Source organism: Oncorhynchus clarkii, chromosome 1, assembly GCF_045791955.1.
Source record: "Oncorhynchus clarkii lewisi isolate Uvic-CL-2024 chromosome 1, UVic_Ocla_1.0, whole genome shotgun sequence".
Classification (NCBI taxonomy): Eukaryota; Metazoa; Chordata; class Actinopteri; order Salmoniformes; family Salmonidae; genus Oncorhynchus; species Oncorhynchus clarkii.
Window position 1 is genome coordinate 88,910,132 of NC_092147.1, and position 24,609 is coordinate 88,934,740.

The 24,609-nt window shown below is 44.5% G+C and overlaps 1 protein-coding gene across 4 annotated transcripts in view; it reads left to right on the forward strand.

Annotated features, from left to right (window-relative positions):
* Positions 1 to 326: 326 nt before the first annotated feature.
* LOC139413773 (DNA-directed RNA polymerase III subunit RPC1-like) overlaps positions 327 to 24,609 on the forward strand; it is a 65,390-nt gene continuing 41,107 nt past the window's right edge. For 2 of the 4 annotated variants that reach the window (XM_071161533.1, XM_071161523.1), the window contains exons 1-18: positions 389 to 557; positions 1,093 to 1,228; positions 1,679 to 1,816; positions 3,348 to 3,519; positions 3,682 to 3,836; positions 5,264 to 5,503; positions 7,737 to 7,899; positions 8,196 to 8,332; positions 9,823 to 9,926; positions 10,684 to 10,825; positions 12,801 to 12,941; positions 14,523 to 14,592; positions 17,866 to 17,993; positions 18,308 to 18,446; positions 19,088 to 19,252; positions 20,564 to 20,736; positions 22,030 to 22,141; positions 23,468 to 23,586. In XM_071161533.1, coding sequence (XP_071017634.1) covers positions 514 to 557; positions 1,093 to 1,228; positions 1,679 to 1,816; positions 3,348 to 3,519; positions 3,682 to 3,836; positions 5,264 to 5,503; positions 7,737 to 7,899; positions 8,196 to 8,332; positions 9,823 to 9,926; positions 10,684 to 10,825; positions 12,801 to 12,941; positions 14,523 to 14,592; positions 17,866 to 17,993; positions 18,308 to 18,446; positions 19,088 to 19,252; positions 20,564 to 20,736; positions 22,030 to 22,141; positions 23,468 to 23,586 — 2,478 coding nt within the window. In that variant the 5' untranslated portion in view covers positions 389 to 513. Of the gene's footprint in view, positions 558 to 1,092; positions 1,229 to 1,678; positions 1,817 to 3,347; positions 3,520 to 3,681; positions 3,837 to 5,263; positions 5,504 to 7,736; positions 7,900 to 8,195; positions 8,333 to 9,822; positions 9,927 to 10,683; positions 10,826 to 12,800; positions 12,942 to 14,522; positions 14,593 to 17,865; positions 17,994 to 18,307; positions 18,447 to 19,087; positions 19,253 to 20,563; positions 20,737 to 22,029; positions 22,142 to 23,467; positions 23,587 to 24,609 lie in introns of all 4 variants that reach the window. The other 2 variants (XM_071161542.1, XM_071161516.1) reach the window with 2 other exon arrangements.

A 24,609-nucleotide genomic window follows, 5' to 3' on the forward strand; every position in this document is an offset into this window, starting at 1 on the left:
TAAATTGCTTATATTATTGTATACTGTATTGCGTTTTTCTTCCCACTTAAAACTACAACTCCCATGGGTCCCGCACTAGAGGAGGTTAAAAAAAAAGTCCATATGAATTTTTCAGACAGATTTGGTCTATTCTACAAGGAACATGTAGTTGTCTATCTGTTATTAATCCATGTAGCTACGACTGACCTCTAGTGGAAATGTACTTCTGTACCCGTTTCCTCGATGTTTATGTAATACTTTTTTGGCCCACTGGAGGGCAGTTGCTGATGGATAACCTCTCTCTCGTTCATGGGGCGCTCTTGAACCGGATGTGTGTGCATGTCGTTATCATATGAATTCATGGTTCACATTGCCGTGGCTGCATTTCTAGCTACAACATGGGATTTGGGAACGACAAGTGATAGTGTGATGACTGTATATCAAGTTTAGTGTGAACAACAGTGTAGAAAATAACAGTTTATGTCCTAGATCTGTATTTCTGCCGGAGGTTGGCGGGGGCGAACAGAAGTCACGATGGTGAAAGAGCAGTTTAGAGAGACCGATGTGGCCAAAAAAATGTAAGTTTGTCCAGCTAGCTAGATGCTAGCCATTAGAAATTAATATTTCCCCCAGCCCACTAGCTATGAGTATTGTTCGTAAATATTTGCCTAAAGTAGCTTGCAATTTGTAACATGAGCTTGCTTTTCATAGCTAAGTTAGATAGCTTTTTGCAATTGCATCATTGATTTGAACAGGGTCAGCAATGCTGGAAACACGTTTTAGAAAGCTAGCTAGCTAAACATCTCCACCTGGCTAAGGTGGCAGGATATCGAACTCGTGTTGCCATGACCACTGGCACTCTTGCTGAGTACATGGTAAAGCATGACGTGTAGCAGGGAATCTGCATTCCAACCAACTACCAAGTAGCCTCAAGTAGACATCCAGCAAGGCAATGCATGCATTACTAATAGACTCCCAATTGACCCCTAAACTATAGCTTGTTATCATTGGCAGTTCTTGCTTGGGTAGGACCTATTTGCTAGTTGACTTAGTAGCCAGTGTTTAATTTAACCCCTATGCTGAGTTGGCTATCTATTCCATTTATGTCAACAGAAGCCACATCTGTTTTGGGATGAAGTCGGCTGAACAGATGAGACAGCAGGCTCATATCCAAGTGGTCAGTAAGAACCTGTACAGCCAGGACACCAGCCATACTCCTCTACCATACGGAGTACTGGATCATCGCATGGTAGGGCTGATACGTGTACACATACACACATACATACACACACACACACACACACACCACCCTATTGAGTAGTGGATCATCACATGGTAGGGCTGACACGTGTACACATACACACATACATACACACACACACACACACACACCACCCTATTGAGTACTGCATCATCACATGGTACACTACCGGTCAAAAGGTTTAGAACACCTACTCATTCAAAGGTTTTTCTTTATTTTTTACTATTTTCTACATTGTAGAATAGTAGTGAAGACATCAGCTTTGAAATAACACATACGGAATCATGTAGTAACCAAAAACAGTGTTAAACAAATCAAAATAGATTTTAGATTTTTGAAGTTCTTCAAAGTAGTCACCCTTTGCCCTTGATGACAGCTTTGCAAACTCTTGGCCTTCTCTATTGGTGGTTGTGACCCAACTGTCATGTTATATTCCAGGGCACCAGTGAGAAGGATCGTCCTTGTGAGACGTGTGGGAAGAACCTGGCTGACTGTCTGGGACACTATGGGTATCTGGACCTGGAGATGCCCTGTTTTCATGTGGGCTATTTCAAAGCCACCATTGGAATCCTACAGGCAAGTTCACTATGACAGTAACTGCCAAAATAAAGGAAACACTTGAGTAAATGAGAGATACAAGTAGGATGTATAGAAAGCAGGTGCTTCCAACACAGGTGTGGTATCCTGAGTTAATTAAGCAATTACCATCCCATCATGCTTAGGGTCATGTATAAGAATGCTCAGTTGCCCAGTGGTTAGAGCGTTGGACTAGTAACTGGAAGGTTGTGAGTTCAAACCCCGGAGCTGACAAGGTACAAATCTGTCGTTCTGCCCCTGAACAGGCAGTTAAACCACTGTTTCCAGGCCGTCATTGAAAATAAGAATGTGTTCTTAACTGACTTGCCTGGTTAAATAAAGGTCAAATAAAATAAAAAAATCTTGGCTACCATGGCTAGAAGAAGAGATCTCAGTGACTTTGAAAGAGGGGGATCAAAGGAGCATAGAGGGTTTAAAGGGTGTGTCTCAGTCACCAGATCTCAACACAATTGAACACTTATGGGAGATTCTGGAGCGGCACCTGGGACAGCGTTTTCCTCCACCATCAATCAACAAAACACCAAATGATGGAATTTCTCGTAGAAGGGTGTCGCATCCCTCTAATAGAGTTCCAGACACTTGTAGAATCTATGCCAAGGGGAAAGCTGTTCTGGCGGCTCGTTATCGCCCAACGCCCACTTTATGTTGATGTTTCCTTTATTTTGGCAGTTATTTGTATATATTTATCTTCTCTCTTTCTACAATGTAGCAAACTAAATATGACATTACTGTACTGCACACTGAGGAGCCTACATCACAACCTGATCATCCTGATTAAATCATCATAGTTATTTCTTTGACTCTTGCTATGGGATTGTTGTTCAAGCTGGCCCATTAGAACATCATGTGATTGTTGTTCAAGATGGCCCATTAGAACATCATGTGATTGTTGTTCAAGCTGGCCCGTTAGAACATCATGTGATTGTTGTTCAAGATGGCCCATTAGAACATCATGTGATTGTTGTTCAAGATGGCCCATTAGAACATCATGTGATTGTTGTTCAAGCTGGCCCATTATGACATGTTATTGTTGTTCAAATTTGCCCATTATGACATCATGTTATTGTTGTTCAAATTGTTCCATTATGACATCATGTTATTGTTGTTCAAATTGTTCCATTATGACATCATGTTATTGTTGTTCAAATTTGCCCATTATGACATCATGTTATTGTCGTTCAAATTGTTCCATTATGACATCATGTGATTGTTGTTCAAATTGTTCCATTATGACATCATGTGATTGTTGTTCAAATTGTTCCATTATGACATCATGTGATTGTTGTTCAAATTCTTCCATTATGACATCATTTTATTGTTGTTCAAATTGGCCCATTATGACATCATGTTATTGTTGTTCAAATTGTTCCATTATGACATCATGTTATTGTTGTTCAAATTGTTCCATTATGACATCATGTTATTGTTGTTCAAATTGTTCCATTATGACATCATGTGATTGTTGTTCAAATTGTTCCATTATGACATCATGTGATTGTTGTCCCTCCAGATGATCTGTAAGACGTGTTCTCACATCATGCTGACCAAAGAGGAGAAACTACAGTTTATGGATGTGTTGAAGAGGCCAGGCCTAGCGTACCTCCAGAAACGAGGAATGAAGAAGAAGATATCCGACAAATGCCGCAAAAGGACGATGTGTCTCAATTGCTCCACGTTAAATGGTAGGGTATCAACAATAGCTTAGTCTTTGACTGTTTACGGTTCAATTTTGACATTTGGGCCGAAATACATATGAAGTTATATTTGAATTTAGTTGAGTTAAAAGCAAAGCCCAAGTGGTGGTTGGTGTGACTGATAATGTCTTTGTTCTTGCCATTTAACAGGACCAGTGAAGAAGTGTGGCTTGCTGAAGATCCTCCACGAGAAATACAAGACAACCAAGAAAGTGGTGGACACTGTAGTATCAGACTTTCTCAACTCATTCGATATCGCAATAGAACACAACAAGGAAGTGGAGGGCTTGCTTAACAGGGCTCAGGTGAGTCACGTTGAAGGCAACTAGGGCTTGCTTAACAGGGCTCAGGTGAGTCACGTTGAAGGCAACTAGGGCTTGCTTAACAGGGCTCAGGTGGGTCACGTTGAAGGCAACTAGGGCTTGCTTAACAGGGCTCAGGTGAGTCACGTTGAAGGCAACTAGGGCTTGCTTAACAGGGCTCAGGTGAGTCACGTTGAAGGCAACTAGGGCTTGCTTAACGGGGCTCAGGTGAGTCACGTTGAAGGCAACTAGGGCTTGCTTAACAGGGCTCAGGTGGGTCACGTTGAAGGCAACTAGGGCTTGCTTAACAGGGCTCAGGTGAGTCACGTTGAAGGCAACTAGGGCTTGCTTAACAGGGCTCAGGTGAGTCACGTTGAAGGCAACTAGGGCTTGGTTAACAGGGCTCAGGTGAGTCATGTTGAAGGCAACTAGGGCTTGCTTAACAGGGCTCAGGTGAGTCACGTTGAAGGCAACTAGGGCTTGCTTAACAGGGCTCAGGTGAGTCACGTTGAAGGCAACTAGGGCTTGCTTAACAGGGCTCAGGTGAGTCACGTTGAAGGCAACTAGGGCTTGCTTAACAGGGCTCAGGTGAGTCACGTTGAAGGCAACTAGGGCTTGCTTAACAGGGCTCAGGTGAGTCACGTTGAAGGCAACTAGGGCTTGCTTAACAGGGCTCAGGTGAGTCACGTTGAAGGCAACTAGGGCTTGCTTAACAGGGCTCAGGTGAGTCACGTTGAAGGCAACTAGGGCTTGCTTAACAGGGCTCAGGTGAGTCACGTTGAAGGCAACTAGGGCTTGCTTAACAGGGCTCAGGTGGGTCACGTTGAAGGCAACTAGGGCTTGCTTAACAGGGCTCAGGTGAGTCACGTTGAAGGCAACTAGGGCTTGCTTAACAGGGCTCAGGTGGGTCACGTTGAAGGCAACTAGGGCTTGCTTAACAGGGCTCAGGTGAGTCACGTTGAAGGCAACTTTTAACAGTTTACATGTCTACTTTGTAGAGGTCATATGAGGTTAATGGTTTGTTTTGTATATTTCACTTAGCAGTGACTTACAGTAACAGAGTTCATACAGGGTTAGTATATGGGAAGCTTGTCGGAATTGAACAAACAGAACCTGGTATTACTAGAGTCACACTCTTCTTACCAACTGGGTCACACTGGTTTTAAATGCTGACCGATCATGTCTTTCACCCCGACGGAGAACCTGAGTCCTCTGGGTGGTGCTGAACCTCTTCAAGATGTGTCTGTCTGAATCTGGGAAACTGGCCCTTATGGTTTTAAATGCTGATTGACCTTCATGTCCTGTGGTTTCCAGGAGAACCTGAGTCCTCTAGTGGTGCTTAACCTCTTCAAGATATGTCTGTCTGAATCTGGGAAACTGGCCCTTATGGTTGTAAATGCTGACTGACCTTCATGTCCTGTGGTTTCCAGGAGAACCTGAGTCCTCTAGTGGTACTGAACCTCTTCAGGAGGATACCAGCGGAGGACATTCCCCTGCTCCTGATGAACCCTGAGGCAGGTAAGCCTGCAGACCTCATCCTCACCCGCCTGCTGGTACCCCCGCTCTGCATCCGCCCCTCTGTCATCTCAGACCTCAAGTCAGGTACTAATGAGGATGACCTCACCATGAAGCTCACAGAGATCATCTTCCTCAATGACGTCATCAAGAAGGTGGGTACATTACATTTACATCAAATATATACATTTTTTTTGTATGATGTCATAGAGAAGGTGGGCGTCATGGGATTGGGAGAGTAGCAGGAAGTGTCAATGAATTTGTGATTAATTGTTTTATTAATCGGCCCGGGAGTTTTTCCATGAACTGACCAGGAAAACCTCTGTGGCCCCAGTAGGCTATTACTAACTAGTTGGTCAGCTGAGGAAAACCTCTGGGCCCCCCAGTAGGCTATTACTAACTAGTTGGTCAGCTAAGGAAAACCTCTGGGCCCCAGTAGGCTATTACTAACTAGTTGGTCAGCTAAGGAAAACCTCTGGGCCCCAGTAGGCTATTACTAACTAGTTGGTCAGCTAAGGAAAACCTCTGGGCCCCAGTAGGCTATTACTAACTAGTTGGTCAGCTGAGGAAAACCTCTGGGCCCCAGTAGGCTATTACTAACTAGTTGGTCAGCTCAGGAAAACCTCTGGGCCCCAGTAGGCTATTACTAACTAGTTGGTCAGCTGAGGAAAACCTCTGGGCCCCAGTAGGCTATTACTAACTAGTTGGTCAGCTGAGGAAAACCTCTGGGCCCCAGTAGGCTATTACTAACTAGTTGGTCAGCTGAGGAAAACCTCTGGGCCCCAGTAGGCTATTACTAACTAGTTGGTCAGCTGAGGAAAACCTCTGGGCCCCAGTAGGCTATTACTAACTAGTTGGTCAGCTCAGGAAAACCTCTGGGCCCCAGTAGGCTATTACTAACTAGTTGGTCAGCTGAGGAAAACCTCTGGGCCCCAGTAGGCTATTACTAACTAGTTGGTCAGCTGAGGAAAACCTCTGGGCCCCAGTAGGCTATTACTAACTAGTTGGTCAGCTGAGGAAAACCTCTGGGCCCCAGTAGGCTATTACTAACTAGTTGGTCAGCTAAGGAAAACCTCTGGTCCCCAGTAGGCTATTACTAACTAGTTGGTCAGCTCAGGAAAACCTCTGGGCCCCAGTAGGCTATTACTAACTAGTTGGTCAGCTGAGGAAAACCTCTGGGCCCCAGTAGGCTATTACTAACTAGTTGGTCAGCTAAGGAAAACCTCTGGGCCCCAGTAGGCTATTACTAACTAGTTGGTCAGCTAAGGAAAACCTCTGGGCCCCAGTAGGCTATTACTAACTAGTTGGTCAGCTGAGGAAAACCTCTGGGCCCCAGTAGGCTATTACTAACTAGTTGGTCAGCTCAGGAAAACCTCTGGGCCCCAGTAGGCTATTACTAACTAGTTGGTCAGCTGAGGAAAACCTCTGGGCCCCAGTAGGCTATTACTAACTAGTTGGTCAGCTGAGGAAAACCTCTGGGCCCCAGTAGGCTATTACTAACTAGTTGGTCAGCTGAGGAAAACCTCTGGGCCCCAGTAGGCTATTACTAACTAGTTGGTCAGCTGAGGAAAACCTCTGGGCCCCAGTAGGCTATTACTAACTAGTTGGTCAGCTCAGGAAAACCTCTGGGCCCCAGTAGGCTATTACTAACTAGTTGGTCAGCTGAGGAAAACCTCTGGGCCCCAGTAGGCTATTACTAACTAGTTGGTCAGCTGAGGAAAACCTCTGGGCCCCAGTAGGCTATTACTAACTAGTTGGTCAGCTGAGGAAAACCTCTGGGCCCCAGTAGGCTATTACTAACTAGTTGGTCAGCTAAGGAAAACCTCTGGTCCCCAGTAGGCTATTACTAACTAGTTGGTCAGCTCAGGAAAACCTCTGGGCCCCAGTAGGCTATTACTAACTAGTTGGTCAGCTCAGGAAAACCTCTGGGCCCCAGTAGGCTATTACTAACTAGTTGGTCAGCTCAGGAAAACCTCTGGGCCCCAGTAGGCTATTACTAACTAGTTGGTCAGCTCAGGAAAACCTCTGGGCCCCAGTAGGCTATTACTAACTAGTTGGTCAGCTCAGGAAAACCTCTGGGCCCCAGTAGGCTATTACTAACTAGTTGGTCAGCTCAGGAAAACCTCTGGGCCCCAGTAGGCTATTACTAACTAGTTGGTCAGCTAAGGAAAACCTCTGGGCCCCAGTAGGTTATTACTAACTAGTTGGTCAGCTCAGGAAAACCTCCTGTGCCTTTTTATGAAAGCAATAACACAAGACAAAAAAAAAGTTATAATTTCCAATTCACATTAGACAATAAGGTGGTTTGATGTTGATGTTATTGTTGTTGTCTAATGAATGTTGAGTGATGAATGAGTTGTTCTGCCCGCCTCCCATGCCGTCCCACAGCACCGTATGTCAGGGGCCAAGACCCAGATGATCATGGAGGACTGGGACTTCCTCCAGCTGCAATGTGCTCTCTACATCAACAGTGAGCTCTCTGGCATCCCCCTCAACATGGCCCCTAAGAAGTGGACCAGAGGCTTCGTTCAGAGACTCAAGGGCAAACAAGGTCTCGCTCATATAAATGTTGATTTTTAATTCTAACTTTTTAATAGTTACCTGTTGTCTATTCTGATTTCTAGTTCTGTGGTCACTCTCACCATCGTATTTATTGATAGTTGACACTGAATTCATTTCAATGTCATGCCTTTTGTCATAAACAATGTAGTTTATTTACACAGCTGAGTCAGAAACAGAAAGTATCCTAGTTGATTGTGGAGCCATTTAATTACAAACTATAGTTATTCTCCACTGCTGCCTTTGGAGACACTCGGTTATTGATGGTTCTTGGTGTCTCTCTCTCAGGGCGATTCCGTGGAAACCTCTCGGGGAAGAGAGTGGATTTCTCTGGGAGAACGGTCATCTCTCCAGACCCCAACTTGCGGATTGATGAGGTGGCTGTCCCTGTGCACGTAGCCAAAATCCTGACCTACCCAGAGAAGGTAAGATTCTTATTGGCCACACTTTAACTACAACTTTTATAAAGGCTTTATAATAATTAGGGCTTTCCACGTTAACACTTTTTAATGCTGTTAATTTCTTTGACGCTTTTAATTGCTTCTCCATTTCTTTACCCCGGAACCTTTTTAAGCGCACGTGTTTCAGTAGGGACCCTTATAAGCGCAACACACAACACGCTCTGTGCTGTGTACCTGTCAGTGAGCACACGGTCTCAGTAGCGCTTGTCTGTCTCTATTGTAGTGTGTCGTGCGCACAGCTTTGAGCAACTGTTTTGATGGAAACCGTACAGATACTTCTACCGTAAACACATTCTCAGGCATTTCTTTAGATGACAGCAAAAAAACATTCATTTGTACAGAAGTAACCATCTAATTATGCTAACGTTAGCTAGCTAGCTAGCCATAAATTGTTTACAATGCCATGGCTGAATGGCTCTTGATTCAACTAACTTCCCACAATGATTTGAATCAGAACAGGACATCTATTCCATGTGACTACTGTTTCTGTTGTAGTCCTCAGGTCAAAAAGACTTAATGATCCCAGTTCTAGTAACAGCAACATGTGACTACTGTTTCTGTTGTAGTCCTCAGGTCAAAAAGACTTAATGATCCCAGTTCTAGTAGCAGCAACATGTGACTGCTGTTTCTGTTGTAGTCCTCAGGTCAAAAAGACTTAATGATCCCAGTTCTAGTAGCAGCAACTGCTGTTTCTGTTGTAGTCCTGTCAAAAAGACTACTGTTGACTACTGTTAGCAGCAACATGTGACTACTGTTCTAGTAGCAGCAACTTGTGACTAGGTCATGATGAAGAACATGGATCAGTTAAGCTTCAATATTATTGATAAGATGGATTAGGCCTCCTGGGATCATGAATAGCTAGCTGTTACAGAGACTTTGGTGTTGTTTATGGTGAAAATGCCTTTAAAGCGTTTTTAATCCACACTATTTTGGGTTTAATAGTAACTCAATGTTCTGCTCTCATTCAGATATCTTTATGTACACATTCTTTATCCCTTTACACTTGTGTGTATAAGGTAGTAGTTTTGGAATTGTTAGGTTAGATTACTCGTTGGTTATTGCTGCGTTGTCGGAACTAGAAGCACAAGCAGTTGGCTACACTCGCATTAACATCTGCCAACCATGTGTATGTGACAAATACATTTGATTTGATTTTGATTTTTAATGAAAAATTTGTTGAAAGTCCGAATTGGAGCAAATTCTATAATGGCAATGAATCGCGATTTAACTATAATTCCGTTAACTCTATTTAATTATTTTAATCGGTTGACTTCCTTAATAAGAATACATGAATTGTTTATAAGCACTACATAGATGCTTCACAAATCAGGATGGATCACAAGGCAGGTTGAGTGCCTTTTCCAGCTGTCTTTACCATTGAGAAGTAACCTGCACAGTGTCTTCACTGTCCCCTGTTGTATGACCTGCGACCTCTTAACCTGTTGTGCCCCAAGGTGAACAAGGCCAACTTGGAGATGCTGAGGAAGCTGGTGCGGAGTGGTCCAGAGGTCCACCCTGGAGCCAACTTCATCCAGCAACGACACACGCAGATGAAGAGGTCAGGACAGTTCTATTGGACATGTTTAGTCAGTTTTAAAAGCATGAGCTGACCCACACCCTTAAAATGTTGAAGAAGGCACTACATCCCAAAACGTTGGTGAGGTTTTACCCATTCAGTTATTAGAAGCATATATAGAGTATCTATCTTTCTTTTTTATACATTTTTAGTTAATTTAAAGGGATACTTTTTGTCTTGAGGCCCTTTATCTACTTCCTCAGTCAAGATGAACTCGTTGGTGCCAGTTTAATGTCTCTGTTTACTGGGACATCAGTTCATCTGACTCTGGGGAAGTAGATTAAAGGGCCTCATTGTCCCAAAGTATGCCTTTTTAATAGAACCACACTGAAACTGTGGTTACGGGCCTACCACTAAACTGGTTACAGGCCTACCACTAAATTGAAACTGGTTACGGGCCTACCACTAAACTGAAACTGTGGTTACGGGCCTACCACTAAACTGAAACTGTGGTTACGTTACAGGCCTACCACTAAACTGAAACTGTGGTTACAGGCCTACCACTAAACTGAAACTGTGGTTAAAGGCCTACCACTAAACTGAAACTGGTTACAGGCCTACCACTAAACTGAAACTGTGGTTACGGGCCTACCACTAAACTGAAACTGTGGTTACGGGCCTACCACTAAACTGAAACTGTGGTTACAGGCCTACCACTAAACTGAAACTTTGTATGAAACCACATGTTTAGGTGTATGTTCCAAGAGTATTCCCTGTGTGTGTGTCTGTCTGTCTTCAGGTTTCTGAAGTACGGGAACCGAGAGAAGATGGCCCAGGAGCTGAGGTTTGGAGACGTGGTGGAGAGACACATGATCGATGGAGACATCGTCCTCTTCAACCGACAGCCCTCTCTACACAAACTCAGCATCATGGCTCATATTGTGAGTGCTCTCTCTCTCTCTCTCTCTCTCTCGCTCCACATCATACACCCATCTTTCACTTCGGCTCTGTCTGGAAACTGTTAGGTTAATCACCGTGCTGACTCCATGTCAACGTGTAGGCAGGAAGAGAACCTCCCGGTTAGAAGTAGGGGATTTTGTGTGATGTATCTTGGGGATGTCTGTTTTAGAGCTGCCTTGTCGTGTAGCTGTGAGCTGCCTTGTCGTGTAGTTGTTACTGTTTTAGAGCTGCCTTGTCGTGTAGTTGTTACTGTTTTAGAGCTGCCTTGTCGTGTAGTTGTTACTGTTTTAGAGCTGCCTTGTCATGTAGTTGTTACTGTTTCAGAGCTGCCTTGTCGTGTAGTTGTTACTGTTTTGGAGCTGCCTTGTCGTGTAGTTGTTACTGTTTTAGAGCTGCCTTGTCGTGTAGCTGTTACTGTTTTAGAGCTGCCTTGTCGTGTAGTTGTGAGCTGCCTTGTCGTGTAGCTGTTACTGTTTTAGAGCTGCCTTGTCGTGTAGTTGTTACTGTTTTAGAGCTGCCTTGTCGTGTAGTTGTTACTGTTTTAGAGCTGCCTTGTCGCGTAGCTGTGAGCTGCCTTGTCGTGTAGTTGTTACTGTTTTAGAGCTGCCTTGTCGTGTAGTTGTTACTGTTTTAGAGCTGCCTTGTCGTGTAGTTGTTACTGTTTTGGAGCTGCCTTGTCGTGTAGTTGTTACTGTTTTAGAGCTGCCTTGTCGTGTAGCTGTTACTGTTTTAGAGCTGCCTTGTCGCGTAGCTGTGAGCTGCCTTGTCGTGTAGTTGTTACTGTTTTAGAGCTGCCTTGTCGTGTAGTTGTTACTGTTTTAGAGCTGCCTTGTCGTGTAGTTGTTACTGTTTTGGAGCTGCCTTGTCGTGTTGTTGTTACTGTTTTGGAGCTGCCTTGTCGTGTTGTTGTTACTGTTTCAGAGCTGCCTTGTCATGTACTTGTTACTGTTTTGGAGCTGCCTTGTCGTGTAGTTGTTACTGTTTTGGAGCTGCCTTGTCGTGTAGTTGTTACTGTTTTGGAGCTGCCTTGTCGTGTAGTTGTTTCTGTTTTAGAGCTGCCTTGTCGTGTAGTTGTTACTGTTTCAGAGCTGCCTTGTCATGTAGTTGTTACTGTTTTGGAGCTGCCTTGTCGTGTAGTTGTTACTGTTTTGGAGCTGCCTTGTCGTGTAGTTGTTACTGTTGTAGAGCTGCCTTGTCGTGTAGTTGTTACTGTTTTAGAGCTGCCTTGTCGTGTAGCTGTTACTGTTTTCGAGCTGCCTTGTCGTGTAGCTGTTACTGTTTTCGAGCTGCCTTGTCGTGTAGTTGTTACTGTTTTAGAGCTGCCTTGTCGTGTAGCTGTGAGCTGCCTTGTTGTGTAGCTGTTACTGTTTTAGAGCTGCCTTGTCGTGTAGCTGTTACTGTTTTCGAGCTGCCTTGTTGTGTAGCTGTTACTGTTTTCGAGCTGCCTTGTCGTGTAGTTGTTACTGTTTTAGAGCTGCCTTGTCGTGTAGTTGTTACTGTTTTAGAGCTGCCTTGTCGTGTAGTTGTTACTGTTTTGGAGCTGCCTTGTCGTGTAGTTGTTACTGTTTTGGAGCTGCCTTGTCGTGTAGTTGTTACTGTTTTAGAGCTGCCTTGTCGTGTAGTTGTTACTGTTTTGGAGCTGCCTTGTCGTGTAGTTGTTACTGTTTTAGAGCTGCCTTGTCGTGTAGCTGTGAGCTGCCTTGTTGTGTAGTTGTTACTGTTTTAGAGCTGCCTTGTCGTGTAGTTGTTACTGTTTTCAAGCTGCCTTGTCGTGTAGTTGTTACTGTTTTAGAGCTGCCTTGTCGTGTAGTTGTTACTGTTTTAGAGCTGCCTTGTCGTGTAGTTGTTACTGTTTTCGAGCTGCCTTGTCGTGTAGTTGTTACTGTTTTGGATGTATCATGATAGGTTTATTTCAGGCAGATATCATTATTGTATTCATCTTTGTCTGTCCTAAAGGCCAAAGTGAAGCCTCACAGAACGTTCCGGTTTAACGAGTGTGTGTGCACGCCGTACAACGCTGACTTTGACGGGGACGAGATGAACCTTCACCTTCCCCAGACAGAGGAGGCCAAGGCTGAAGCCCTGGTGCTGATGGGGGTTAGTGTCGCCTGCCCTGATTCGCCTTTAGACTCCTGCAGCAGCACACTTCACACCCGACACACCTCTACACACCCTCACACCCCGACACACCCTCACACCCTTACACACCTCACACCCCTACACACCTCACACCCCGACACACCTCTACACACCTCACACCCCGACACACCCTCACACCCTTACACACCTCACACCCCTACACACCTCACACCCCGACACACCTCTACACACCTCACACCCCTACACACCCTCACACCCCTACACACCCTCACACCCTTACACACCTCACACCCCTACACACCTCACACCCGACACACCTCTACACACCTCACACCCCTACACACCCTCACACCCCTACACACCCTCACACCCTTACACACCTCACACCCCCACACCTCTACACACCCTCACACCCTTACACACCTCACACCCCTACACACCTCTACACACCCTCACACACCTCTACACACTTCACACCCGACACACCTCTACACACCCTCACACACCTCTACACACCTCACACCTCTACACACCTCACACCTCTACACACCTCACACCTCTACACACCTCACACCTCTACACACCTCTACACACCTCACACCTCTACACACCTCTACACACCTCACACCTCTACACACCTCTACACACCTCACACCTCTACACACCTCTACACACCTCTACACACCTCTACACACCTCTACACACCCTCACACCCTTACACACCTCACACCCCTACACACCTCTACACACCCTCACACCCTTACACACCTCACACCCCTACACACCTCTACACACCCTCACACACCTCTACACACTTCACACCCGACACACCTCTACACACCCTCACACACCTCTACACACCTCACACCTCTACACACCTCACACCTCTACACACCTCACACCTCTACACACCTCACACCTCTACACACCTCACACCTCTACACACCTCACACCTCTACACACCTCTACACACCTCACACCTCTACACACCTCACACCTCTACACACCTCTACACACCTCTACACACCTCTACACACCTCACACCTCTACACACCTCACACCTCTACACACCTCTACACACCCCTACACACCTCACACCCCGACACACGTCACACTGTACACTGTACAGCCCTCCCATTGACATCAATTAATAATTTACATGAAAGTCCAAGTTGCACAGTCTGACTACCAGCATTTACCTCTTCACCCCAACACCACCCCTACAACGCCTCAACACCACCCCTACAACACCTCAACACCACCCCTACAACGCCTCAACACCACCCCTACAACGCCTCAACACCACCCCTACAACGCCTCAACACCACCCCTACAACGCCTCAACACCACCCCTACAACGCCTCAACACCACCCCTACAACGCCTCAACACCACCCCTACAACGCCTCAACACCACCCCTACAACGCCTCAACACCACCCCTACAACACCCCGCAGTCCACCACTTCTCTTCTCTGTCACTCAGTCTTTGAAATCCCAGGTTTTTAAACTAAAACCTGTACAGCCGAGGTTCTACTCTCACACTGACCTATACTTGTCTCATGTCTCTTTCCCTCCAGACCAAAGCCAATCTGGTGACCCCCAGGAACGGAGAGCCTCTGATTGCTGCTATTCAAGACTTTCTGACAGGTCAGCCGTTGTGTTACAGCAATGAGCCAATCATTGTTTGTCGCAGCAGGGCCTGACAGCCAATCAAATGAGCCTTTTGACGTCTGTATTAGTGAGCGTCTCAAACTGCTCGTTGTCAGGTGGAGAAAAGAAACAAGGTTTTGCCCTGGTGATCATGTGATCAACATGATGGAAGATGTCTCCCTGACGCGCTCCGATCTGTTCGCATTGCATTTGATAGATATGTCACAGCTCATCTCGTCATAACGATGTCATCTTCGTCATACAGCTGCTTGGCTTGTTTTCATCCAGATTGGGACACTTACCTCTTGTTAAGTCAACACCTTGATGGGGCTCTTCATACTGACCTTATTATCCACTCTGGTTTGACATTTTGAAACTGAATTCAGGAAGATGAGCTTATGTCAAATTATATATATTTTTTAAAACATTTTCTGAAAAAGTACAGTCCCAGAGCTTTGAAATGGTCTGTTATGAAACATGGGAAAGTTATGCTTCTCTGACGTTTGATAAACGTGTTCTCCCAATATGGAGATGGGTGGGAGCAAAATGCCCTTGAATGATTTTCCCACTTTCTAGAGAACACTGGTTAATTTACGACCATTCAGCATCGGGTAGCCTAGCGGTTAGAGTGTAGGGACGGCAGGGTAGCCTAGCGGTTAGAGTGTAGGGACGGCAGGGTAGCCTAGCGGTTAGAGTGTTGGACTAGTAACCGGAAGGTTGGTACAAGGTACAAATCTGTCGTTCTGCCCCTGAACAGGCAGTTAACCCACTGTTCCTAGACCGTCATTGAAAATAAGAATGTTCTTAACTGACTTGCCTAGTTAAAAAAAATGTATATAATTTAAATCGTTCACGCCCTCTTAAGCCTTAGTCCCACCCATTTATTTAAGAATTCACGTGTAAATTAACGAGTCGGCGTGGCATTGTCCTCCAGAAAGTGGTCTCTCTATCAGTGGCGGTTGGTGACGTTTAACATGAGGGAGGGCGACTTTTATTTTTAATGAGCATGGCCTTAATTCTGTTCTAGCATATTGGATTAACTGTCATTCTTATTCCATTCACCCAGCTCTATGTAACATCCATAGGTTTAGGTTACTGTCATTCATATTCCATTAACCCAGCTCTATGTAACATCCATAGGTTTAGGTTACTGTCATTCATATTCACCCAGCTCTATGTAACATCCATAGGTTTAGGTTACTGTCATTCATATTCCATTCACCCAGCTCTATGTAACATCCATAGGTTTAGGTTACTGTCATTCATATTCCATTCACCCAGCTCTATGTAACATCCATAGGTTTAGGTTACTGTCATTCATATTCCATTCACCCAGCTCTATGTAACATCCATAGGTTTAGGTTACTGTCATTCATATTCACCCAGCTCTATGTAACATCCATAGGTTTAGGTTACTGTCATTCATATTCCATTCACCCAGCTCTATGTAACATCCATAGGTTTAGGTTACTGTCATTCATATTCCATTCACCCAGCTCTATGTAACATCCATAGGTTTAGGTTACTGTCATTCATATTCCATTCACCCAGCTCAATGTAACATCCATAGGTTTAGGTTACTGTTGTTCACCCAGCTCTATGTAACATCCATAGGTTTAGGTTACTGTCATTCTTATTCCATTCACCCAGCTCTATGTAACATCCATAGGTTTAGGTTACTGTCATTCACCCAGCTCTATGTAACATCCATAGGTTTAGGTTACTGTCATTAACCCAGCTCTATGTAACATCCATAGGTTTAGGTTACTGTCATTCTTATTCCATTCACCCAGCTCTATGTAACATCCATAGGTTTAGGTTACTGTCGTTCACCCAGCTCTATGTAACATCCATAGGTTTAGGTTACTGTTGCACGCTCTCCTCCTCCTCACCTTTTCCCTTCCCTTCGACACATCAGGTGTCTGTGACCAGGGGGAAAAAAACCTTTCCAAGCCAAACCTTCATATCGTAGCCGCTAACCGCTACGCACAGCCTACATCGTTGTCACCATATTAGCTAACGATGTTAGTAAATGTCATAGTCAACATTGCTACTAGAACTAACGTGTTAGTAATCCCTCTAAAATCATGCAGCGCAGTCAGCAAGCAGTTTAGCAGTTACACCGGTGGGCCCCAGTAGCAATAAATTGAATAAAACCAAAAGCTTACCTTGACTTGAAAGAGTTCCACTGTTTAATTGTCATAGCCAGCTAGCTAACATAGCATCCCTCTCTGTTTGAGCCGGGTGTATGCGTAGGCTAAACCTGCTAGCTGCATTCGCTAGCTAAGTGAAAGTAACAAAAATAAATAAAAATACAACTAAATATAGCTGTCTAGCTCTTTCTCTGTTGCTTCTCCTTCGTGAACTAAATTCATTTTTTCAAAACTGTTCAACTTTTCTTTCTCTCTCTTTGAATCAACTACTCACCACATTTTATACACTGCAGTGCTAGCTAGCTGTAGGTTATCCTTTCAGTACTAGATTAATTCTCTGATCCTTTGACTGGGTGAACAACATTTTCAGTTCATACTGCATAAGTTCTGATAGGTTAAAGGACATCCTCCGGAAGTTGTCATAATTACTGTGTAAGTCTATGGAAGGGGGTGAGAACCATGAGACTCCTAGGTTTTCTAATGAATTCAATGTACCCAGAGGAGGACAGAAACTAGCTGTCCTCCGGCTACACCATGGTGCTACCCTACAGAGTGCTGTTGAAGTTACTGTAAGACCTTCATCACAAAACAGTGTATTTTAATCAATTATTTGGTGACGTGAATATATTTAGTATAGTTTAATCTAAAAATATTCACTATTTGAGACTCCTCTACTCTCTATTATCCCCTTTCCATTATCAGCCAATCATGGAGCTCATCTTTCTCCCTAAGAGCTCAGTGCTTTCTCTTTGGCTAAACTAGGCTCTTAATTTAACATTTTTTTATTCATATTTACAGATTCCAGACAAGTTTGTAATTAAGTAATATGAAAGTTCACATGTTCAAGAAAGCTTTTCTGCAACAAAAAAAAAAAAATATATATATATATATATATATTTTTTTTTTTTTACGTCTGTACTGTGAAGTAGGAAATGGCGTCCAAATGCCTACGATCCTGAATCCGGTCACATTTTGTAGCAATGTCACAATGTCATCTTTTGTATTTATCATATTTGGGGAAAGTGTAGCCTAATATTTCTTAGGAGCACAATAGCTGTATGTTTCACACTCCACATGTCAACACCCTACTCTCCTCCTCTCTCGTCTTTCTTCACAGGAGCCTACCTGTTGACCCTGAAGGACACATTCTTCGATAGGTCTAAAGCCTGCCAGATAGTGGCCTCTATCCTGGTGGGGGTGGATGAGAGGATCAAGATAGCTCTCCCACACCCTGCCATACTCAAGGTATGGTACGGCTCTCCTCGGTTGGTTGAAATGAATGATGGGACTGTTTATTGGATTTTGGGCTGACATCTGTTGTTCTCTGTCGTGGGGGGGGGGGGATCTATAATGTCATTGGGAGTCGTACAGAGTGACTTTCTTTAGTAGTTAAATATCAGTGGTCTGCAACTCGTCAATCATTTGGGTGTTGGTCTTTTTGTTTTCTGTTGTTAGCCCATGACTCTGTTGTCTGTTGTTAGCCCATGACCCCGTTGTCTGTTGTTAGCCCATGACTCTGTTGTCTGTTGTTAGCCCATGACCCCGTTGTCTGTTGTTAGCCCATGACTCTGTGGACAGGGAAGCAGATCTTTGGTCTGATCCTGAAGCCCAGTAAGGCCTGTCCAGTCAAGGCCAACCTGAGGACCAAGGGAAAACAGTACAGTGGGAAAGGAGAGGACCTCTGCAGCAACGACTCCTGTGAGTTCCTCCCCATGCCTCTCTAGTGTCTTCATTCATAAAATACATGTCATCTGATTCAATTATTCAGCAGCAACGACTCCTGTGAGTTCCTCCCCATGCCTCTCTAGTGTCTTCATTCATAAAATACATGTCATCTGATTCAATTATTCAGCAGCAACGACTCCTGTGAGTTCCTCCCCATGCCTCTCTAGTGTCTTCATTCATAAAATACATGTCATCTGATTCAATTATTCAGCAGCAACGACTCCTGTGAGTTCCTCCCCATGCCTCTCTAGTGTCTTCATTCATAAAATACATGTCATCTGATTCAATTATTCAGCAGCAACGACTCCTGTGAGTTCCTCCCCATGCCTCTCTAGTGTCTTCATTCATAAAATACATGTCATCTGATTCAATTATTCAGATTGAAATATAATTGTATTACTATAATCAGATTCAATTATTCTGATTCATTATTCCAAAACTATGATTCTCTCTCCCTCTCCCTCTCCGTGTCTCTCTCTCTCTCTCTCTCTCTCTGTGTGTCTCTCTCTCTCTCTGTGTGTCTCTCTCTCTCTGTGTGTGTGTCTCTCTCTCTCTCTCTCTCTCTCTCTCTCTCTCTCTCTCTCTCTGTGTCTCTCTCTCTTTCTCTCTGTCAGTCGTGGTGATCCAGAACAGTGAGTTGATGTGTGGTACCATGGATAAGGGCACGTTGGGCTCTGGCTCCAAGAAGAACATATTCTACATCCTGCTGAGAGACTGGGGGCAGCTGGAGGCAGCCAACGCCATGTCTCGTCTGGCCCGCATCGCCCCTACATACCTCTGTACGTTCACCGCCGCCCATACTGACACGTTCTCTTCTGTCAATACTTCAAAGATGCTATACTGAACTGCAGTTTACTGATGCTACACTGAACTGCAGTTTACTGATGCTAAACTGAACTGCAGTTTACTGATGCTACACTGAACTGCAGTTTACTGATGCTACACTGAACTGCAGTTTACTGATGCTACACTGAACTGCAGTTTACTGATGCTAAACTGAACTGCAGTTTACTGATGCTACACTGAACTGCAGTTTACTGATGCTACACTGAACTGCAGTTTACTGATGCTAAACTGAACTGCAGTTTACTGATGCTATACTGAACTGCAGTTTACTGATGCTACACTGAACTGCAGTTTACTGATGCTACACTGAACTGCAGTTTACTGATGCTACACTGAACTGCAGTTTACTGATGCTACACTGAACTGCAGTTTACTGATGCTACACTGAACTGCAGTTTACTGATGCTAAACTGAACTGCAGTTTACTGATGCTACACTGAACTGCAGTTTACTGATGCTACACTGAACTGCAGTTTACTGATGCTAAACTGAACTGCAGTTTACTGATGCTACACTGAACTGCAGTTTACTGATGCTACACTGAACTGCAGTTTACTGATGCTACACTGAACTGCAGTTTACTGATGCTACACTGAACTGCAGTTTACTGATGCTACACTGAACTGCAGTTTACTGATGCTACACTGAACTGCAGTTTACTGATGCTACACTGAACTGCAGTTTACTGATGCTACACTGAACTGCAGTTTACTGATGCTAAACTGAACTGCAGTTTACTGATGCTACACTGAACTGCAGTTTACTGATGCTACACTGAACTGCAGTTTACTGATGCTACACTGAACTGCAGTTTACTGATGCTACACTGAACTGCAGTTTACTGATGCTAAACTGAACTGCAGTTTACTGATGCTATACTGAACTGCAGTTTACTGATGCTACACTGAACTGCAGTTTACTGATGCTACACTGAACTGCAGTTTACTGATGCTACACTGAACTGCAGTTTACTGATGCTATACTGAACTGCAGTTTACTGATGCTACACTGAACTGCAGTTTACTGATGCTACACTGAACTGCAGTTTACTGATGCTATACTGTGATCTAATGCTATGTAATGGTAAATAGTGTAGGTTTACATACATTTATGATAATGCTTTGAACATGCTCAATACTAAACGCGTTCTCATACTTTACAAAGCTCGTTTTAGTTTTCCCTTTGCACAGCATTTGGCTCCAGTGTGGCCCTACTGAACATGACCTGTTATAAACCCTTTGCAGCCAACCGGGGTTTCTCCATCGGTATTGGTGACGTGACCCCAGGCCAGGGTCTGCTGAAGGCCAAACAGGACCTGCTGGATGGAGGCTATGCCAAGTGTGACGAGTACATCGAGGCCCTGAAGACGGGCAAACTGCAGCAGCAGCCAGGCTGCACGGCTGAGGAGACGCTGGAGGTATATCCTTAGACTAGATGACTCTCAGCTCAGTCACTTCTCTCAATTTGATGCAAAATGTTGCCTTTTTAAGCAGCCGTCCTTTGATGTACCGAGAGGATGTGATTATTCAAGTCAGGATTCACTGCTGAGGAGACCGTGGGAGATACTATATAAACACAAGTCAGGATTCACCGCTGAGGAGACCGTGGGAGATACTATATAAACACAAGTCAGGATTCACTGCTGAGGAGACCGTGGGAGATACTATATAAACACAAGTCAGGATTCACTGCTGAGGAGACCGTGGGAGATACTATATAAACACAAGTCAGGATTCACTGCTGAGGAGACCGTGGGAGATACTATATAAACACAAGTCAGGATTCACTGCTGAGGAGACCGTGGGAGATACTATATAAACACAAGTCAGGATTCACTGCTGAGGAGACCGTGGGAGATACTATATAAACACAAGTCAGGATTCACTGCTGAGGAGACTGTGGAGATACTATAAACACAAGATAACCAATCAGATTAGTATCCTTTTTACATTTCATGAAGTCAACTGGAGCCTTTCAGTGGTGTTTGTTTAAAGGATATAGTTAAGCACAATGAGGACATCTCCCTTCACCTGAAGCCTGTCTTTACCTCACGCTTGGTCCAAACTGAATCAATCCCCCACCCGCCTAAAACTAGCTGATATTTCTGGTATCCCCAAATCAACCCCCCCCCCCCCCCCCTTAAACTAGCTGATATTTCTGCTATCCCCAAATCAAACAACTCCCCCCCCCCCCCCCCCCCCCCCCCCCCCTTAAACTAGCGGATATTCTTGGGATCCCCAAATCAAACACCCCCCCTTAAACTAGCTGATATTTCTGCTATTTCTTCTAGACCAGCTACTGTATCTATTGTCTGGTGCTCCTTCTAGACCAGCTACTGTATCTATTGTCTGTCTGATGTCTGGCGCTCCTTCTAGACCAGCTACTGTATCTATTGTCTGGTGCTCCTTCTATACCAGCTACTGTATCTATTGTCTGGCTGATGTCTGGCGCTCCTTCTAGACCAGCTACTGTATCTATTGTCTGGTGCTCCTTCTAGACCAGCTACTGTATCTGATGTCTGTCTGATGTCTGGCGCTCCTTCTAGACCAGCTACTTTAGTCTGGTGGCCTTTTGAAACCAGGTAGATCATCATCTCTGCTTCAGACTGATGTGAGGAGGAGAGATAGCTCTTTCTTTTTAATGGTTGGTCTATTTTGGAGGTTTTTCTGTTATCTGTGGTTTAGAGTGATAATGATGTGTCTCTCAACAGGCCCTCATCCTGAAGGAGCTGTCTGTTATCAGAGACCATGCCGGCAGCGCCTGCCTCAGAGAACTGGACAAGACCAACAGTCCTCTGATTATGGCTCTGTGTGGCTCCAAAGGTAGGTCAACTAACCAGCCGCTGAGGTTAAATTCTGCCTTTACACCACACACACTGTCACACACACGGTCACACACACTGTCACACACACACACTAATCACATGTCAGGAGCTCTGCCTGTACCCACTTCTAATAATAAGGACTAAGTGGTTCTTATTCACTTCAACTAAGACTTCCTGATTCTCTCTGATTTTATTGGCCATTAGAGCGTTGTTGTCACAGGAACAGCTAGGCTACACTCTAACGTTTGTTTTATGGATTATTAGGGGTAGTACTGACCTGTAGCTGACCTGTATGCTAATATAGCCATTTATAATAGCCTTATTTCATTTTTTTCCTGCTTTAGGCTCTTTAATTATCTGTTTATGGTAGGATGTACAGTATAATTTATTGTCCAGGACTAAAAATATGCTCAAGGGAGATTCTCCACAGATTTCAAAAGCTTAATTTCTCTACCTTAAGCCGCCTCCAACATCGTTTTAGAGAATTTGGCAGTACTTGTAAAAAAAAATTTAAAAAAAAGTCTGTGTCCAGGAAACCAGCCCATGAGTTGAAGGCTGGGGTCGGCGACAGGCGGGCTGGTTTAAATACCGGCCTGCGACTTTTTTTGTTGTAAAAATGACTGTAAAATCACCAGGAATTCAACTAAAAAAATGAGTTTAATTTAGATAATCTTTTCCCAAGTATTCCAACGAATTAAGAAAAAAGAGACGTGATCTTGTCTCGATGTGATCAAGGTATGACGTTGTTTGGGGTTTTAGTTGTCAATTTGCAGAGTTCAAAATTGTTATCGTTATGTTCAGGCCCTCCTGACCATTCACTCTGACAAAAATCAGCTCCCGGGGCTGAATCTAGTCTCCCTACCCCTGGTGTAAGGTAAACAAGTTAGTGTAATGGTAAATGCCCTTAAATGCCCTGTACTGAGGTGATAGACTAGTGTCCTGTCCAGGGGGTGTCCTGAGGATATAGACTAGTGACCTGTCCAGGGGGTGTCCTGAGGATATAGACTAGTGTCCTGTCCAAGGGGTGTACTGAGGAGATAGACTAGTGTCCTGTCCAGGGGGTGTTCTGAGGTGATAGACTAGTGTCCTGTCCAGGGGATGTACTGAGGAGAAAGACTAGTGTCCTGTCCAGGGGGTGTCCTGAGGTGATAGACTAGTGTCCTGTCCAGGGGGTGTCCTGAGGAGACAGGAGATTATTCTCCTATGAGCCGTGTTCTGGCTGCTTACTTTTCCCTGTATATGATAGAATGCTTAGGATTTGTTTGTTGTTTTGAGGTGATGATTCAGTAATGCTAATGGTCTTATTTCTTCATCCCTTCCGTAGGATCCTTCATCAACATCTCCCAGATGATCGCCTGCGTGGGCCAGCAGGCGATAAGCGGCTCTCGAGTGCCCGACGGCTTTGAGAACCGCTCGCTGCCACACTTTGAGAAGCACTCTAAAGTAAGAACCTCCTTAAGGTCGTTTATTAACCAGCTGAAATCACCATTATATCTGTCCGGAGTCTCAGGGGCTTCATTCATTCATAACATGAAGAGATTAGGGTGGGCTATCTCCCAAATGACACCCTATTTCATAGTGCACTCCTTTTGACCAGGCGACTGATAGGGTTCTGGTCAAAAGGAGTGCATTGTAGGAGATGGGGGGACATTTGGGACACAGCTGAGGAACTGAAGCCACTCCTGGAGGACAATGGAAGTAGATATAATTACACATGTAGCAATTTAAAATGATTTTACTGAGTTACAGTTCATATAAGGAGATCAGTCAATGTAAATATATTCATAATGTCCTAATCTATGGATTTAATCTATGGATTTCACATGACTGTAAATACCGACTGCATTAACATCTGCTAACCATGTGTATGTTACAAATAAGATTTTATTTGATTTTGATTTGATATGCATCTGTTGGCCACAGATACCTTTTTTTTTTAAAGTAGGGGTGTGGATCAGAAAACCAGTCGGTATCTGATGTGACCACCATGCAGCGTGACACATCTCTTTCACATAGAGTTGATCAGGCTGTTGATTTGTGGCCTGTGGAATGTTGTTCCATTCTTCTTCAATGGCTGTGGGAAGTTGCTGGATATTGGCGGGAACTGGAACACGCTGTCGTATACGTCGATCCAGAGCATCCCGAACCTGCTCAATTGGTGATATGTCTGGTAGTATGCAGGCCATGGAAAAACTGGGACATTTTCAGCTTCCAGGAATTGTTTACAAATCCTTGTGACATGGGGCCGTGCATTATCATGCTGAAACATGAGGTGAATGGTGGAGGATGAACGGCACGACAATGGGCCTCAGGATCTCGTCACGTTATCTCTGTGCATTCAAATTGCCATCGATAAAAACTCATTTGCATAACCCCATCGCCACCATGGGGCACTCTGTTCACAACCTTGACATCAGCAAACCGCTCGCCCACACAACGCCTTACACGCTGTCTGCCATCTGCCCA